This window comes from Penicillium robsamsonii, assembly GCF_028829455.1.
Source record: "Penicillium robsamsonii strain IBT 29466 chromosome Unknown utg000003l_segment0_segment0, whole genome shotgun sequence".
NCBI lineage: Eukaryota > Fungi > Ascomycota > Eurotiomycetes > Eurotiales > Aspergillaceae > Penicillium > Penicillium robsamsonii.
This window is the reverse complement of record NW_026643221.1, coordinates 5,254,828-5,274,828: the sequence shown is the minus strand read 5'-3', so window position 1 is coordinate 5,274,828 and position 20,001 is coordinate 5,254,828. Positions and strand designations below refer to the sequence as shown.

The window sequence follows — 20,001 nt, the reverse complement described above, 5'->3', positions numbered from 1 at the left end:
ACAGACAGGTCTTCCAGAATAAATTAGAATAAATTGGATGATTGTATCAGTATATATTTCTCTAATATTTCTCAAAATCATCATCTGCTCTACTCTTACGTTTCCTCCCTGAGGCCCGTATCTGAGTTACAGACTCTGGTAACTGTGGCTCTGTCACCTCTATATCTATATCTATTAGATGAGGAGATGTCTCTCGTGGTCTACTGTCTACTCCCTCCTCCTCCTCCTCCTCCTCCTCCTCCTCCTCCTCCTCCTCATTATCACTAATCAAATCAAACTCAGCATCCTCTGTATGATCATCAAGTTCCTCCTTTAATGACTCGAGCTTAGCCAATGAAAAGAACTGCTGGAGCTGCTTTGCCTCAGCTTCCTTAAGATTAAATCTTGTTACACATAGAAACAACATAAGCTCCTCGATTGTTTCGGACCTCAGACGACCACGGCGGTAGTGATAAACATCCCGAGCAGTATTGAAGAGCCGTTCGACACCAGCACCAGTTACTGGGATAGAGAGAATATCGCGAGCAAGTAACGCGATTGCAGGGAAACGGGATTAGTTCTCCCGCCAGAATTGAAGAGGTTCAATCTCAATTAGATCTAGTAGTACAAATGATTAGTATTATCCTCTATAGAGAAGAAATAGATTATTAACATACCGCTATCAAGATATTGTGTTATTTCATTACCAGCTGGCTTCGTAGATATCTTATTACTCTTTAGCATCTTATTTAGCCTAGAACCAGAAGCTATTGTTAGAGTATTGGTCGATCCATGACTTATCGTAAGACGCTCTTAATACGGAATCAATAACTCCTGGAACGATTTCCGGTAGGTATCACGCCAGTGAGGCTCCTAATTATCAGATAAGAAGAATTAAAATCTGCTATCAGGTGCTAGCATTATCCTAACTGCATAGATATGTCCTTTAAGATTATCAGTTTAAGAGTAGTACTCATCAAGCTTTAAGCGACCGGCTGTGAGTGCTTTAAGCATATCTGACTTCCATGGAACACGTTTACGTTTAAGTAGTGCCTCTGCTTCGAAAAAGTGATTAAAAAGGGCATTATAAAGCTTGAAGATAAGATGTGTCGTAACCTCCTTTATCTTCGAGAGTTCTGTTATATAGTCAAAGAATGGCCGAGTGATTTATAGAAGATAGTCGATTTAACGCCATTCTTGATTATTAAGCAACATCTCCTCACAGTCATACTCCTCACAGAAGGGCTGGAAGAAACTGCGTAGTTTCTTTGCACGACGAAGCATTAGGAATGTAGAATTCCACCGAGTCCTCACATCCTGGATTAGAATAAGCTGGGGTCCCTTTTCTTAAAGTCGGAGAAAGGCCGCCTGGCGTTAGGGACTTACATGGATATACACAGCAAGATAGCGGACCTTATTTAAGGTATATGAGATCCTCTGTGTCTGATACCGAGCATTTGCCTTTGCTGCGGATAACTTCTGGTCAGTCCACTTCGTTTCTGTATTCTCATTTAGAGGAATAGCCTTCAGACGATCAAGGAGCTAGTTTAAACATAGCTGGATAACATGAGCAAGACAGGGTATTCGGATTACTGTCACATCGCTAGAGAGCGCCTGCTATATAGCATTAACTATTGTCTTATTATTGGTAGCGTTATCAGTTATGACTCTAAATACCCGATCCTAGATATGATGCTTACCTAGAGTTTCAAGGACTATACCACTTAGATTTAAACCAGTATGAGAGCCATGAAGTGGTTTAAATCCAAGTAGAACCTCTTAGTATACCTAATTGCTATTAACAAAATAGCCAGTGATAGCCATAAACGCCTGGTTATATGGAGAAGTCCAGCAATCCAATATAATTAAGATTTTTGCGTCGTTAGGTAGCGTTTAGAGGATAGACTTCTGTCGTTCTGTAATGATATCACGGAGGCGACGGCGTATTATAGTAGCGGAGGGTATTAGGGGGGTGGATGGTGCAGAGCGGGCTAATCGGAATAGCTTATGAAATGTTAGATGTTTAATAAGGTGGAATGGAAGTCGATTAAGGGTAAGAAATTAAAGAAGATACTCTTCCCAAACTGACTGTGAAAAAGGAGCTTCCGATTGGCCGTTATCCTATGTATCTAAGAGTGTTACTAAAACCTGATAACTAAATAAAATATAAGGGTTTACTACCTTTTAAAGGAACCTAGTAATTTCTCCTTTCCCTCCCTGCTGAGCTTTACGACAGCCTGCTGTCTTTAAATGCTTCAACATTATTAATGTGCCATAATAGCCCTTACCACTAGGCGATAGAGAATGAGGATACTCCAGGATTTTTAAGCAGCGCTTACACATCACCTTTAGCGCACCATCTTTGGTATAGGCAACTTAGTCGAAGTTACTCCATATATTTGAATTACGATTTAAGTCCCAGGAAAGCTTGCTTTTCTGCCCATAGTCGGTTTATAGCCACCAGTCAACCCATTCTTTATATGCCATATCGTCATAAAGCACATATGCCTTTCTCCGATCGGGGCTAACGCGGGTAAGAGAAGGTGGGATCGGTAGAAGGTTAGAGGGCCGAAGGAAGTCGGTATTAATAGCATCAAAAGGCTCGATTGTGAGTTAGCTACCAGGTGGGGTTAGAGCCCGAGAAGAGGGAATAAGATAGCTAAGGTTATCTGTATCCCCATCGAAAAGGGTAGGTAGGAAGTCAGAATACTAGCTTTAGGACATGATTATTATAAAGATGAATACTGCAGGGGATGTAAGGGGGGATAATCAGAGGGAGTATATACTTATAAAAAGGGGGTTTCAGACAATAGACACGTAAATAGGCTAAGTAAAGTAGATATATTAAAAGATATAAGATATAAGATTAATTAATTGGCTACATAAGCTATATTTAAATGGGTCCGACCTAACAGAACCCAATAGAACCCATTCATAACCCATCATAACCCATCATAACCCATTATAACCCATCATAACCCATTAAAACCCATCAAAACCCAATATAACCCATTAATAACTCATTAATAACCCATTAAAACCCGAGAGCACCCATTCATAACCCATTCCCCCCGAAGATCACTCAGAAATATTTCATCTGGAGTACACATAAGCGTATAGAGATCATTTATAAACCACCTTAATTTACATAGTACATTAATTACTAGATATATTAATTAAGAATATAAGAAAAGAGATATTTAGCTTTAAAATGATATTAATTATATAGAAAATAAATTAAGATTAAGAGATTTCTATTTCTATTCATGTTTATGTTTAAATATGTATAGACTCACCTCTGCCACTACTATATATTTCTAACAGTCTACATTTAATAAATGTATAAATTGATAGAACACCACTATACCATGATTAATCTCAATTTTTATTAGTAATTAATATAATATGAAGTAAATTGGCTTTAAATTCAAAGTAATTATATAAAATTTCTAACTTATTACTGTGATAATGTAGCAATGTTCGACAGACAAACCGGAACAGTTGTAAAAAACAGTAATTTTGTTCGATGACTTAGCATTGTTATGAACGCCAAGACCCATATTTTATGCCAAAATGGGTTCAAATGGGTTATTATTGGGTTATTGGGTTTAACCCATTGGGTTTTGGGTTGGGTTGGGTTATGGAAGGCGGAACCCAAAACCCAATGGGTTGGGTTTTGGGTCGGAGACTCCGACCCAAAATGGGTTCTGCCGAAGTCTAGATTCTATTCACTCTAACGTTAACTAGGAACGGTGGTTCCTCGCTTCGGTCTAGTTTCTTAACCCCCTTTCGCTCCTACTCGCGGCTAAGACTAGGAGCTACTCGTTTTCTACCTCGCTATCGGTACGCACGCTCTCCTCTACCGAACTAGGTTCGGTGTCTTCTTCGACTATTACTCGCGATTTCTTTACCCGGGCGATTCGCTTAGATTTTAACGATGTTTTATCACTATCACGGGTTTCCTTCCTCTTCGACGTTCCTATAATAATACGGCTCTTCTATTCTAGTCGTCTTACTGGTGAGAGAGGGCACTCTATAATCTAGTAGCTAGACTTCCTATAGCCGAGGCAGCGGCCTTCTTCCTAGCGGTTATCTATTTCTTCTTCGCTAACCCATTAGGCTCTCTTCGGTCGCTCGTGACATTCGCGACTATTTCGTCAGTAATTCGCGTATAGATCGACGCGGTTCACTAATACCGTCGGGGTCTAATCTATCTCGTCTATAGATTTCGCAGAACGGCGGGAGGACGGCTTACTTATATTTAGCGCGTCTATATCTATCTATACTAATCTCGTGAAGACGGGAGATTAAGCCTTAAAAGGTAGTGGGTATACCACGATTTATTAGCGAGCTACTTATAGTTCGGTTTAAAGATCCGAGTAGGATTTATTATTTAGCCTCGTCGGGCCATTTTAAAGCTCTAGCGTCGGCGAACTCCCTTTCTAGCCGTGGTAGGAACTTTAAGAAAGCTATACCTTTAGATTAACTAACCTAATAAAGGCGGTAGGCGGCTTAGGCCTATGCATTCGGGTCTCCGTGTATCTTCTCTAGATAGTCTAGTAACTCCTCCGGGCTATTATCGTTTCGTCGGCGTTTTATATACGTTCCGGTGTTCTTCTAGGCGAGCTTTTCTAACTAGGAGAACACGTATATAAATTACTTATATATAGCTCCGATAGCCTCGCCATTAACTACTAGTGTATTTTCTAGTTATTATAATACGCTATATAGGCTAGTTATTTACGCTTCCTACGAATAACACTAGGTTAGGGAGTCTCGCTCTTACTTAGTAGTAGGGCTCTCTAATACTTAAACGGCATTTCGGTAGGGGTTAGTACTTACTCCGTGACCCTTTCGCTAGTATTCCCGTCGGTTCGGTTATTAACGCCTTATTATATATACTAGTATCTCTTCGAGGCGGCGGATTCGCTCTCCTTATACGGCGGAGAGTCGTTCCTAGGTTATCGTATACTATTCTTATGCGGTCACGATCCACTATCAGGAGGTGGTGAACTACTCTATCGCTTCACTATAGGCCTATTAATTCCTTATTATCTATTATATCATAGTCTCTACCTAGGGTGAGGGGAGCATTCTGCTGAGTCTAAGGTTCTATCTATGGTTATTAGTGTGTTCCGTTAGTCCTTTGTTACTAAATCATCTCGGTTTAGGGGTAACCCTTCTATTATGCCTAGGAATTATCGCTTCTAGGGCTTCTCGGTTAGGGTCTGATGGTTTTACGATAAGAATCGGAAGATTAATATATATGAAGGGCTGTAGCTTTATTGACTCAATTAGGCTAGGCTAACATGCTGTTTATATCAATCTTAAAGAAAAGGTAACTATCTACCGTCGATGGAGGTTTATGTATGTTATGGGCATGTGCCTCGTGTGATCCAGGCCGGGCTTTGGCCCGCTACATCGGGTTAAAGAATATCTATAGCTTTAACGAAAGCGGCTCTAAAATCGGCGAGGGAAAGCCTCGAAGAGTCATTTTAACCAAAGCTGGTTAATCTGCTAGTAATAGAACTAGCGGGCCCGCTAAATCGCTTACTTTAATTAAATGTATTACTACCGATAGTTAGGTAACGCCACCTTAGTCTACTAATATCCCCAACGACCACTAGATTACACCTAATGGTTAAACCAATGATACTATAGCCTTTTAGTGGCTTTAATCATTCGAATAAAGCACCAGAAGGCGCTGTGTAAAGACGGGTTTTCGGCTTCTTCTTATAGATAATCATGGCTCCTACCTTACCTTCGAATTTATTTAATTGCCTGAGAACCATTAGATTATTCTATACTATTTTATCCCTTATACGACGCATATATGTTAGTCGCTTTGTGACGATCCACGTGCTTCGTGCTTGCTTCCTTCCTATTTGGGGTTATTGTCAAGCGAGCGAGTTGTTGTTTGCAAGGTTTGCACTGCTGGGGCCCTCGACCCACAAATCCCAGCAGCCCACCAATGCTTTCCTTCTCTTTCTTTCTCCCCTCTGTACTTAGTATTCTTAGTTAAATGCACTCTTTTGTTCAAAGAACTGGCTCGTAACATAATACTAAGTACCATTCTCATTTCCAGAAGCAGTACGACTGTACAGATCATCATTGTGATTGATCTCAGTCCCGCTTCGTCCCCACTTCCCGTTCCTTGGCATCGTACAGCCAAGACTTAAACCGAAACCCGAACCAGTCAGAATGGTTCCGCCGAAGAAGACCCCTGCTAACCGTGGCAAGCACCCTGCAGTTATGGTGCCCGATAATGAAACCTATGAGCATGAAGATGACGCTCTCGATCCGAAGACCCCGACCCCTGATCCTCTAAGACTAGTTAACACCGATGAAGATAACGAAGACGATGACGGAGGTGAAGGACCCTCTATGCGCGAAAGATTGCAGAAGACCCCGAGTCGTGAACGTTTCCATGAACTCGCAAACTAATATAAGAAGTTATAAATGATAATCCAGGATCTCTAGGATGAAATCATAATCCTTTAAGCTGATAAAGTGGAGACTAATATGGTTATCGAGTCCCTCACCTAGGAACGCGATGAAGTAATTACTTATCGTGACCACGTAATCCGTGAACGGGGTGACCTCGCATTCCGTCTCGTTAATCTACAGAACTCGAATGTGACTAGTTCCGGCGCACCGGTGACGGAGGCCGTGGCTACCCGAAAGTCTATAAAGATGCCTAACGCTCTAATGCTTAGCGATGGCAAAGAAGTCCGTTTCGAAACCTGGGAAACTGTTATCCGACAGAAACTCGAAGTAAATGCCGACCATTACCCTTTACTAGTTCACCGTAAGCTCTATGTTCAGAGTCGTTATGAAGGGAAAGCCTAGCTCCACATTACACCCCGTCTAAGAATTAACGCTGGTATCCCATACACCGACGCAGATGATATGATCGCCCATTTAAAGACCGTTTTTACGAACCTAAACCGTCGTGCAGAAGCTTACACCGTATACCATAAGCTAAAAATGAAACTAAAGGATAGTTTCACTGACTTCCTTGCTGAATTCATATAACTCGCTGAAGAAGCTATCGTGGTCGAGGAGAACCGAAAGCGCGACTTATATTCGAAGCTCCCTTACTTACTCCAGAGTTAAGTTATGTGGGCGGTTAACTAGGGCTCGGTTCCATTTAATACTTTCACACAGAACTATCAGAGTATATCGCACGAGATTAACCTTTAGTAAGAGTCTAAGTCCGCTTTCCGTGCCCGTACTAGCGCACCCTCTATAAGCAGTGGTAGTGGAGCAGCGACTACCACCGTTTTAACCTACGTCCCTCGAGTAAAGCGTGAAGGCAGCTCTAGATTCACTAGTTTATCTACTACTAAACGAGAAACCCTTATGAAGGAAGGTCGATGCTTTAACTATAAGGAATAAGGATATATGACTCGAGAATGTCCTAAGAAGAAACTAAACACCGCCACTGCGGTAGTAGTTACTCCGACCCCTCGTGTTATCGAAATTTAGGAACTTAAAGCCGACTAGGGAAAAGCTAGTGCCTAGGGGAAGTCTCCTACCTAGGTGGTCGTAAAGTATCACTTTATTCGCTAGATTTATAGAAGTTAATCGGAGGTCCCCGAGATAGCCTAGTTTTTAATACTCAGCTAATACATAATGGACGTTCTTTTTCTATTTTAGCACTTAGTGATACTAGAGCAGATAGTTATATTTTTATTAACTTAGTAATAGTCGTTCTACTAGGTAAACGGTTCGGAATCTAGGTAGAACGACTAGGTTAAGAATGCCTAGTTCGAAGATTCGATGGTACACCCGGTGAACTAATTACCTACGTCGCATTTCTCACTATATGCGTAGACGGGAGAATATAAAGATAAGTTCCTATGCTCCTAGCGGACCTCGGAAAGTATGACCTAATCCTAGGTCGAAAATGGTTCGCAGAACATAATGTTCTACTCGACTATCGTCGTTATAGAATGATATGGCCCGATGAATAAACTCTTTTTAACGACGTTTTAAGTAAGATGGTAGTCCTAACACCGACGACTATTCTCCAGAAACTAAAGGATAGTAATGGTCACTAGGTAGACGTAGAACGACGGGATAGTGCTTTCGAAATAGAAGTACGTAAGCAGCCATAGAGGAAGATTTATCCTTATGCTAGAGAAAGGTAGTATAGACATAGGCGGGTCGAAGAGCAGCGGAAGATGGCTCGGAATATTAATGACGAAACTCGGCTAGTGACCACGAAGAAAAAAGAGGCACTAGTTCTAATTAATATTAACACGATCGGACGTGTTAGATTCGACCGGTTATAAGAAAGAAGTAAAACCGATAAAGGGATCGAGATCTTCTCCACCTCCCTCGAAGAAATCGACTATATTATCGATGTTAAGATAGCCTAGATAAGAGACCCTAAGATCGACGAGATTTTATAAACACTCCCCGAGGAATATCACGATCTTATAGAAGTCTTTTCGAAAAAGAAATCCGACGAGTTACCACCTTATAGACCTAAAGTGGATCACGATATCGTACTTAAGGCAGAAGCTTAACCTAGATACTGCCCCCTCTATAAGCTATTATTAGAGGAACTTAAGGCAGCTAAGAAATATATCCTCGATAACCTCGTAAAAGGATTTATCGTTCCTAGCTTAGTACCACACGCATCCCTAATCCTAATGGTAAGGAAGCCCGGTAGAGGTCTTCGATTTTATGTTAACTACCGGAAGCTGAATATAATTATAAAGAAGGATTATTACCCTCTACCTTTAATTAATGAGGTACTACAGCGAACCAGCAGAGCTAAGATCTACACGAAACTCGATATCTAGTAAGGGTTCTACCGGATCCGTTTAACCCTAGGTGCAGAAGACCTCACTATATTCCGTACGAGATATGGATCTTTTAAGTATAAAGTGACACCATTCGGATTAATAAATAGACTAGTAACCTTTTAGAGATTTATGAACGACGTACTCAGAGAATGTTTAGATGACTATGCTATAGCTTTCGTGGATAATATCTTAATCTATAGTGAGAATATCGAGGATTATCAGCGATAAGTTCGTGAAGTGCTTTAGCGGTTATAGAAAGTAGGTCTTTAAGTTACACTACATAAGTCCGAATTCTCTATTACGAAAATAAAGTTCCTTAGGTTCATTATTAGCATAGATAGTATCGCTGTGGACCCTAAGAAGGTTAAAGTGATTTAGTCCTAGTAAGCTCCGACTATAGTGAAAGGAGTACAGTCGTTCCTTAGATTCTATAACTTCTACCGACGCTTTATACGAAACTATAGTGCTATCTTAAAGCCATTACACCGGTTAACGAGATAAGATATTCTATTCGAATGGATAAGCGGTTATGAGGAGGCATTTATGCTCCTAAAGGATAAGCTAGTCGATGCGATAGTGCTCCGGCATTACGATCCGGAGCGCTAGACTCGGATTAAAATAGACGCCTTAGATAGAGTTCTCGGAGCAGTTCTATCCCAGTACTATAAGGACGATAATTTCTGGCACCCGGTCGCCTTTTACTCGAAAATAATATAAGCTTCAGAACTAAATTACGAAGTGCGGGATAAGGAGCTTCTAGCCATTATACGTGCTCTATAAGAATGGAGACCTAAACTTAAAGGTCTCTCGCGTAAGGAACGCTTCGAAATCCTCACGGATCACTAGTCGCTCGAATATTTCATGATAACTCGATAAATGAATTAACGATAAGTTAGATGGAGTGAATTCCTGTCATAGTTCCACTTTAAAATTAAATATCGACCAGGAAAGAGGAATATTATTATAGACGTGCTATCACGAAAGGAATCCCCCTATGTGGATAATAGCCGATAAATTATTATGCTACCACGGCACTGTCTCGAGGAAGGGGTTTTACCCGTGAACCTAGCGCTAATCTAGGAGGAGGAGCCGACTCTAGAAATCACTGAACGAATTAAAAAAGTAAATCGTGAGAACACGGATCTTAACGAGTTCCGATAAACTATGGCGAATGGAGGTAATCCTAAATGGTCTCTAGATAATGGGTTATTACTATTCAAAGGACGACTTAAAGTTCCCGATAAAGGAGATCTCCGTGCACGCTTACTTAACGATATCTATCGGCAGCTATTAATAGCGCACCCTAGTATCGAGAAACTGAAGAAGCTAGTCTCAGATAGATATCATTAGCCTAGATAGGTAACTGACGTAAAAAGATATATCGATAATTACCTATTATATAAACGAATAAAAGCATAGAGGGATCGTACGCCTAGACTACTACGACCACTTCCTATTCCGGAGAGACCCTAGTAGCATATTTTAATAGACTTCCGTTTATTCCCGAAGGATCGTCACGGATTCGACGCGGTCTTTATAGTCGTCGATCGCCTAAGTAAAAGACTAATATCTATTCCTTACCATAAGGATATAGACGCGAAGAAGATAGCACGACTTTTCATTAATAATGTCATTCGGACGATAGGCATCCCAGAAATAATTATATCGGATAGAGGCGGTTAATTTATCTCTAAGTTCTGGACCGAATTCTGTAGGATTCTCGGAATTAAGAGAAAGTTATTAACGGCATACCACCCCTAAACGGATAGACAGAGTGAGATCGCTAATCAGTATATAGCACAGCGACTACGTCCGTATATTAAGCAGAACTAAGATAACTAGTCTAAGGTTCTCCCGATGGTTGATTTTATAGCATTAATTTTACCTTAGGATACGATAAAGAAGTCACCTTTCTTCGTGGAGCGAGGGTACGAACTAGTAATAACATTTAATTAGAGAGATTAAGGGATAGTCACACTAAGTGAAGAAGAAGTAATATAACGTATTTCACTACCGAGTGGGCCACCACTACCGAGTGGGCCACCTATCCAAAACGCGTCAATTAATTTAACCCCTTCTTCTTCAACCACCCACCATGCCACCAATTCGCTCTCAACGCTCTAGAAATTCAATAGAGCAAGAGGGTAGGATCTTACTAGCTATCCAGGCTTTTAAGAATCAAGAAATCTCTTCAATTCGTGAAGTGGCGCGCCGTTTCGAAGTCCCCCGCTCTACCTTACAACGCCGCCTCGCTGGTGATACCTTTCGTCCTAAAACACGCGCCAATAGTCATATATTAACAGAACTCGAGGAGGAATCTCTTCAAAAATGGATACTCTCTATGGATTCTCGTGGAGGGGCCCCCCGGCACTCTATGGTACGAGAAATGGCGGATCTTCTTCTTCAAAAGCGTGGAACTACCCCGGTTCTTTCGGTCGGCGAAAACTGGGTTACGAAATTTATACAACGGCATCCTCTCCTCTCCTCCCGATTCTCAAAACGGTATAACTACGAGCGTGCGAAATGCGAAGACCCGAAAATCATTCAAGAGTGGTTTAATCTGGTTCAAAAGACAATCCTTTAATTTAGAATCGACCCCGACGATATCTATAACTTCGATGAGACTGGTTTCGCTATGGGAGTGGTTTTAACTATGAAGGTTATTACGAGAAGTGATTTACCTAGTCGAAGAGGAGTTTTATAACCTGGAAATCGTGAATGGGTGACTATAATTAAGTGTACGAATGCTTCAGGTTAGGCCCTCCCTCCGTGTGTGATTTTTAAAGGCAAAGTCTTTCTTGAATCATGGTTCGAAGGCCTTCCGGAGAACTGGCGTTTCGAAGTAAGCCCTAACGGCTAGACCTCTGATGAAATTAGACTCCGTTAGCTAGAAAAGCTCTTTATTCCTAGTACTTCTGCGCGTACGAAGGGGGGTATCGGCTTCTAGTACTTAACGGCCACGGAAGTCATTTAACGCCTAAATTTGACGAAATTTGTGAGCAAAATAAGGTGATACCAATCTGTATGCCAGCACATTCATCTCATCTTTTATAACCTCTGGATATTGGCTGTTTTGCGGTATTAAAACGATCGTACGGTCGGATGGTTAAAACCAAAATGCGGAACGGGATCAACCATATCGATAAGCTTGACTTCCTCGAAGCATACCCCCTCGCACGAATTAAAGCTTTTAAATCGGAGACTATTAAAAATAGCTTCCGAGCAGCCGGTTTAGTCCCCTTTTTACCGGAGAGAGTGATTTTAAAGCTCAATATTCGGCTTCGAACTCCAACCCCCCCAGCTAGCCGGGGTAGTGAATTAAGCCGGAATTTTACACTAAAAACCCCTTTTACAGAGAAAGATCTACGTCGTCAGGCTTCATTAATCAAAGCTTTACTTCGTACAAGATCTCGAAGCCCGCCTAGCCCATCAGATCGTGCATTAAACCAGCTTATGAAAGGCTTCCGTCTTACAATGCAAGGTGCTATCTTACTCGCTAAAGAAAACAAGGAATTACGCGCCGCTAACGAAAAGCAGAAGCAAAAGCGTACTCGATCCCGAAAGCAGATACCCGCCGAAGAAGGCCTTTCAGTTCAAGAAGCCTCTGCATTAATTATGCAGCAACAAGAAGCAATTGAAGCACCTCCCCCCGGCCCCGGCATGCCTAGAGAATCAACTATTCAGCCACGTACGCGGCCCCCCCGGGGGTGTGGAATATGCAGATTGCCAGGGCATAGAAGAGAAACATGTCCAGATAGACCACTTAGTTAGTTGAATTAATTTAATGGCGTTTTGGTTGAGATAAATGCATTTAAAATTGGTAGGTTAGATGGGGTGGCCCACTCGGTAGTGGTGGCCCACTCGGTAGTGAAATACGTTAGATACTTTCTCAGCTATAGGATATCTGGACTAAAACTAAAGAGTAAATTACGAAGTCATAATAGTTATAAATCCGATAAGTAAATAAAAATCGGAGGGAAGAAGACTTCGGTGTAGGTGACTTAGTTTTCGTTATAATAAAGGACTAGCTTTAAGATCGACTAAGTAGGAAGCTCTCTCACCTTACTAGCGGACCCTATAAGATCATTAAGAAAGTGGGTAACTCCTATAAATTAGAACTACCTAAGACGATTCGAGTATACCCAGTCTTCTATCTAAGTAAGCTTCGAAAAGCCGTAACGACAGAACCCCTTCGAGGGTAATATATTAACCCTCCGCCACTAATAAAAATCGGAGAAACAGACGAGTGGGAAGTCGAGAAGATCCTCGACGTTAGAACGTACTACCGGAGACTACATTATCGAGTATAGTGGCTTAGATATGACCTCGACTTATAGTGGTATCCTGCTAGTAATTTTAAGAATGCACCGAAGAAGATTTAAGAATTTCACGAGCAGTACCCCACGAAGCCGGGACCTCCTATGCGCTTATAGGAATAGCTCGATGCTGAGGGAGAGGACCGATTCATTAAAGACCACAGTGACGATGATAAACCGGCATTCAGAGACTGAATGCAATTTTAGTCGGGGAGTATGTGACGATCCACGTGCTTCGTGCTTACTTCCTTCCTATTTAGGGTTATTATCAAGCGAGCGAGTTATTGTTTGCAAGGTTTGCACTGCTGGGGCCCTCGACCCACAAATCCCAGCAGCCCACCAATGCTTTCCTTCTCTTTCTTTCTCCCCTCTGTACTTAGTATTCTTAGTTAAATGCACTCTTTTGTTCAAAGAACTGGCTCGTAACACGCTTAACGATATACCGTTTTAAGTACTAAAATATTATTTTCGTAAGAATAATATAATAGGGGATTGGTACAGGGACGACCCCCCCCCCCCCCCCCCCCCCCCGACCTGATTTTTTAGTAGATGAGAATATCTTATCCTACACGACTAGATCTGAACTAGTTCTTTATATAACGTGTTCGGTAAGCGAGTGGCGCACCTAACCCAAACCATTGAATTCAACTATATTTAGGCCTTGACAAGTCCCGCAGCACCGGTGCTGCAGCACCAAGGCTTGGCAGCACCAGATACTTGGTTCGGTGCTGCAGCACTATAAACAGTGTAAACACGACTAACCTCGTGACATGCATAAGTTATGTAGAAAAGCCAGTAATTTTGGGGTATTTTATTTACAATAATCTGGAAATCTGGAAAAGATCATTATTATATTTATTCGATTATTTGCGCTTTATTTAGTCCTCTTAGTATATATATATTCATCATCATCTCTCCGACGCTTCCGTTCCCTATGCGGACGCTGGCTATCGCTTTATATAATTCTAACTATTAGGTGATGATTTAGAAGTTTAACTGAGTCTATCTCTTAATCCAGAGTCTCCTAATCTAGAGTCTCCTGATCCAGAGGTAGGTCTGGGTCCTAGAGACTAGGTGAAGAGTATCACGATTATAGGCGTCTATATTATCGGCTTTAGATACGTATTCGGTTTCAGAATTAAGTTCCTCATTATCGCTAATACTAGCCACATTATAATTAGATAGTTAGGCCTCTGCCTCCTTATCGGCCTCTATCCTCTCACCTAGATCCTGGCTTTCTGTAGATAGCTGGCCTTAAGCGTGGTTTATATTAAAACGCGTTATACAGCGGAGCATTATTAGATCTTAAATGGTCGTTATATTAAGAGATCTACGTCTATAATAGCAGACGTCCCGCGCCGAGCTAAATAACCGTTTAACTCCTACGCTAGTAGTAGGAATAGAGAAGATATCCCGGGCTAGCGCCGTAAGGGTTAGGAACTAGGTCTTATGTTATCTCTAGAATTAATATAGGTCATCATTATTAGTTCCTTACGAAGTTAGTATATATTATGGTTTTAAGTTCTATAGTATATATACGAAGATTAAGATAACCTATTAACTCTTCTCGCCACCTAACCTTCTCTTAGATAGCTAATCTCGGTTAGGTCTATATAAGTAGACTAGACATACTCCCAGTTCGTTATAGAGCCTTACCTTTATCCACTAATTAAGTTATAGGCTAGCGCTAATAGTATCGCTTAAGGTAGGAATGTAGAGAGCTTTCGTATACTATATACTAGTCCGCATTATCACTAGCCTAGTCTGCTCCCTTAAAGTAGTTAAGCTTATGCATAGGGGTAAGGATCGTCCCTATTATATAAAGATGCCCATAAGCCTTCTTAGTATCCTTATAGTAAGTTATAAGCTTCTGTTCTCTAGCCTTTAAAGCATAAAGCATCGCCTTTTTCTAAGGAACCTTCTTCCGGTATAGGCGCTTCTAGGAGTCTTTAAAATATCTAAATAGTCTGTTATATACCTCGAACACGTAATAAATAGTGATATCCTTAACCTTAGATAGTCCGACTATCTATATATAAAAAGGTTTTATGATATAAAGTAGGTATTTAACCTACCGCCACTCTTATGCACTTAGCTAGAACCGAAGCTAGTTATATAGAGTATAGTACCTATTAAATGTAGCGGATAGACGATTTACGCGCTAAAGCATTAGGTATATTAAATTCTAGCGGGTACCTATATCTTATATTAGTACGAGCTTCGGCTTAGTGTCTTATAGTGTTAGAAAGAACTCCCGTTATTAGGGACTAGCGTTAATATAGACTATAAAAGCACGGATCTAGAAATAGTATAAGTATACTTTAATAAAGATTTTAAATAACTGACCTTTATAAGTGTATAAATGATTCCTTCTTAGATTTAGCCTTTTAAAGAGCCGACTTATTCTCTTCCTCCGACTAGATAGTATCGGCGGTATTATTATTTAGGTTAGCTTTTATTAATCTAAGGAGGTCCTTTAAGCTAAGCTAAATCATATAGGTAAGGCATAGAATTCGTATAACTCGTGTGCTATCTAGGAGATTAAGCTATTCGATCGACTAGTGAAGGCTCTCTATAAGCGTTTTATTATTAGAGGCGTTATCGGTAGTCACCGTAAGCACTTTATTAATAATATCATGCTACTATAGTATATCCTATAGTATCTCACTTAGGTGACTACTAGTATGCTGACTATATACTAGCTTAAAGCCTAGTAGTATCTTATGATAATTCTAGCTAGAATCCATAAAATAGCTAGTAATTATTATAAACGCTTATTAAAAAGGTGAAGTCTAGCAGTTAAGTGCTATTAAAAGCTTAGCATTCTTTAGTAAAAGAGAAAGGGCCTTTTAGTGATCCCCCTTAACTATCATTTATAGGCGACGCCGTGCTATCTTAGGAGTTAAGATTAGAGGTATATCTTTTAAGAGGCGAGTAAATCGAATAAATTTAAATATTTCCGGCCTTTCGAGGAACTAGAAGGGGAGCTAACACATTATGATTAAATTAATTTAAATTCGTTCCTAATCCTTAGTATTAAAAGTGGTCTTCTGCTCCGAAGGACACTCGGACTAAGATATATTAAATTAGTATATAACGTATTTCACAAGCGAGTGGGCCACCCAACCCAAAACGCGTCCCTCAATTTGCACTTAATTAATTTAACCACCCACTATGCCACTAATTCGCTCTTAAACCTCTCAAAAATCAATAGAGTAAGAGGGTAGGGTATTATTAGCTATCCAGGCTATAAAAACCCAGCTAAAGCTCTCTCTTCGTGAAGCAGCGCGCTATTTTGAAGTCCCTAGAAGCACTCTCTAACGCCGTCTACAGCATATCCCCCACCGCGCGATTTCACGCGTAAATTCTCATAAATTAACATAAACTGAGGAGGAATCTCTTTAAAAATGGATTCTATGGATTCTCGTGGAGTAGCTCCCCGTCTTGCCTCCGTACGAGAAATGGCCGATATACTACTTTAACGTCGTGGAATTACCCTAGCTCCTTTAGTTAGCTATAACTAGGTGATAAACTTTATTAACCGGCATCCCTATATCTCCTCCCGATTCTTAAGACGCTACGATTACTAACGCGCGAAGTGCGAAGAGCCGAAGATCATTTCTGAATGGTTCGATCTTATCTAAAAAACAGTCCTTTAATTTAGGATCGATCCTAACGATATTTATAACTTTAATGAGACTAGATTCGCTATGGGATTAATTACTATAATAAAGATAATCACGAGTAATGAATACCACGGTCGGCGGTCGCTTTTATAACCTAGAAATCGTGAGTGGGTGACTACTATCGAGTGTATAGGCGCGTCTGGTTAGGCCCTCCCCCTGTGTATTATTTTTAAAGGTAAAGTCTACTTAGAATTATGGTTTAAAGGCCTACTAAACGACTAGCGAATTAAAGTTAGTCCTAATGGTTAGACTTTAGATGAAATTAGACTTCGTTAGCTTAAAAAACTCTTTATTCCTTATACTTCTACGCGTACGAAGGGGAGATATAGGCTTCTAGTTCTTAACGGACATAGAAGCCATTTAACCCCTAAATTCGATGAAATTTATGAGTAAAATCAGGTTATACTAATTTATATGCCTATATATTCCTCTCATCTTTTATAACCCTTAGATATCGGTTATTTTGCCGTGTTAAAGCGATCTTATGGTCGGCTAGTGGAGTTAAAAATGAGAAGTAGACTTAACTATATCGATAAACTTAACTTCCTTAAAGCATACCCTATGGCACGAATGGAGGCGTTTAAATTAGAGACTATTAAGAATAGCTTTAAAGCTGCTGGTTTAGTGCCTTTTACACCTAATTAAGTGATATTAAAGCTCGATATTTAACTTCGAACCCTAACCCCCCCCTAGTAGGGGGAGTGATTTAAGCCGGAATTTTACTCTAAAAACGCCTTCTACCGAGAAAGAACTACGTCGGTAGGCTTCATTAATTAAAGCTTTACTTCATAAAGGCTCTTAAAGTCCACTAGGCCCATTAAATCGTGCATTAAACTAGCTGGTGAAAGGGTTCCGTCTTTTAATATAAGGTGCTATTTTACTAGCTGAAGAAAATAAGGTTTTACGGGCTGAAAACGAGAAGCAGAAGTAAAAACGGACTAGGTCCCGAAGGCAGATACCCTCCGAGGAAGGTCTCTTAGTTAAAGAAGCCTCTGCATTAATTATGCAGTAATAAGAAGTAACTGAAGCACCTCTCCCCGGCCCCGGCATGCCTAGAGAATCGACTATTCAGCCACGTACGCGGCCCCCCCGGGGGTGTGGAATATGCAGATTGCCAGGGCATAGAAGAGAAACATGTCCAGATAGACCAGTTAGTTAGTTGAATTAAATGGTGTTTTCGTCGAGAAAAGTATAGTTGAATTCAATGGGTTTAGTTGGGTGGCCCACTCGCTTGTGAAATACGTTAGTTCGTTTTAAGATATAATAGTATATATTACCGTAAACTATAGCGATTACCTTAATGTCTGCTAAAGAGAAGAACTCCTTCTACCCTACTAATAGGTCTTACTCTCACGGTGCTTTTTTAACGAGTGAAGACCTCTAGACTATAATAGATAAGGAATCGCCTTTCTATATCGTCGATAAAGTGCTATCGGCTATCTAGTCTAATAGTGTGCGACCTAGTCGAAGTGCTCCTAATGTGGTGATGTATAATTCGCTTTAAAGTTCACTTTACGTCGTGAAGTATTTAGTTAGGCGTGTGTAGTGTGTTACCACCACTTAATAAATTATGTTTTATTTATCTTCGTATAGCACACCTAAAGCTTCTTAGCTCTAGGGCTAATTCGTTCGAGGGTTATTAGAGCAGTGATAGTATATAGAGCCTAGAACTCTAGAATGCTAAGGATTAAGGGGGCTTCGGGATTTAGTGTTTATTAGCTGATTAACTAGTTAGGAGTAAGGGGATCATGCGTTAAATCGTATAAAAGAAAGTCGTAGTCGGTAAGGCGGTCTAGATATCTAATTTACGATAAAGATACCTACGAAGAAGGGCTAGCCTTAGCGTACTATCTAAAATGTGATATATTAAAGGCTAAGGGTAAATAGTATATATAGGTATATAGTGTGAGGTAAAAGGGAAAACAGAAGCATAAATGGCCTACCTAGATAAAATCTGCGACCGACATAACTAATAATAAATAGGGAGAGTGTCTACTATATTAGTATAGTGGTAGATAGATCATAAAGCCGAATATAGATCTCGATATCTATTAGCTATTTACCTCCGACTCCTATAATAGCCCCACCGTAGTGCTGCAGCACTCCCGTAGCACTCCCATAGCACTCCCGCAGCACCATAATATAATGCTATAATATAATGTATTTCAGGGTCTACATTATCCCCTTATTCTATATAGCTGCCTAAAGTCCTATTTTCTGACCTCGGTCAGAAAATAGACAGTATATTAAGTTATTATATAAAGCCTATACAGTATATTAATTATAAAGATTAAAATAAGATATAAGGTAATTCATCCGGTCGCAGCACTATACTATTTAAAAAAAGGGTGAAATATAGGCTTTTACTGTAGAAAAATAAAATCGAAACTATAAGGTATAAATTAGAAGGTATATACATAGAGTAAATATATATATCCACACATAATACTAGTACATTCTCTTCTAGATAATATTAACCACTAATTGTATACTGTTTTAGGCTGATTTTACTTTAAATCTACATTAATATAGGACTTAAAGCTTATATTCTATTTCTTAAACGTGAGTTAATACGAATCTTAGCAGTGAGTGACCATAACTACCTCCTAATGCTAATATATGTGTAAAAAACAGTAATTTATCAAAATAAGTCAGCATTTTATCCATCCATTTTGGGTAATGCTTAGCAGAATTATGCTAACGCAGCACTAAAACTGGTGCTGCGACGGTGCTGCAGCACTTAGTGCCGCAGCACCATATAACAGCACCAAAATTCCCTTAGTCCCGCAGCACCTCGCAGCACCATATCGCAGCACCAAAATTGCCTTGGTGCTGCGGGACTTGTCAAGGCCTAACTATATTTATCTTAACCAAAACACCATTAAATTAATTTAACTAAATTGATTTATCTAGCTAGGCATCTATTGATTTTATACCCTATCTCTCCATAACCACTACACTTTAGGGAGGCCCGCGTACGTGGTTATAAAGCCGGCGAAGGGCTTCTTCGTGGAGGGGAGGGAGGTGCTTCTAGTGCTTCCACCGATCTAGTAATTAATTAAGAAGCTTCTTAAACTAAGAGACCTTACTTAGCGGGTACCTGCTTCTGGGACTGGGTCCGTTTCTACTTTTACTTCTCGTTAGCGGCGCGTAAATCGCTAACTTCTTTCTCCGGTAAAGCAGTAGATTATATAGTGATCTAAT

General features: G+C 40.3%; 2 protein-coding genes across 2 annotated transcripts; both read left to right on the top strand.

Moving 5' to 3' along the window:
• Positions 1-6,180: 6,180 nt before the first annotated feature.
• Positions 6,181-6,423, top strand: N7447_006754 (uncharacterized protein; the record flags this gene model as incomplete). The annotated part of the gene is made up of 1 exon (XM_057231016.1): positions 6,181-6,423. The coding sequence occupies one exon, from the start codon at positions 6,181-6,183 to the stop codon at positions 6,421-6,423; it is 243 nt and encodes an 80-aa protein (XP_057086106.1).
• Positions 6,424-7,841: 1,418 nt separating this feature from the next.
• N7447_006753 (Retrovirus polyprotein) lies at positions 7,842-8,276 on the top strand (the record flags this gene model as incomplete). The annotated part of the gene is made up of 3 exons (XM_057231015.1): positions 7,842-7,926; positions 8,047-8,081; positions 8,133-8,276. 3 exons carry the CDS (start codon positions 7,842-7,844, stop codon positions 8,274-8,276), a joined length of 264 nt encoding a protein of 87 aa, XP_057086105.1.
• Between the last annotated feature and the right edge of the window lie 11,725 nt (positions 8,277-20,001).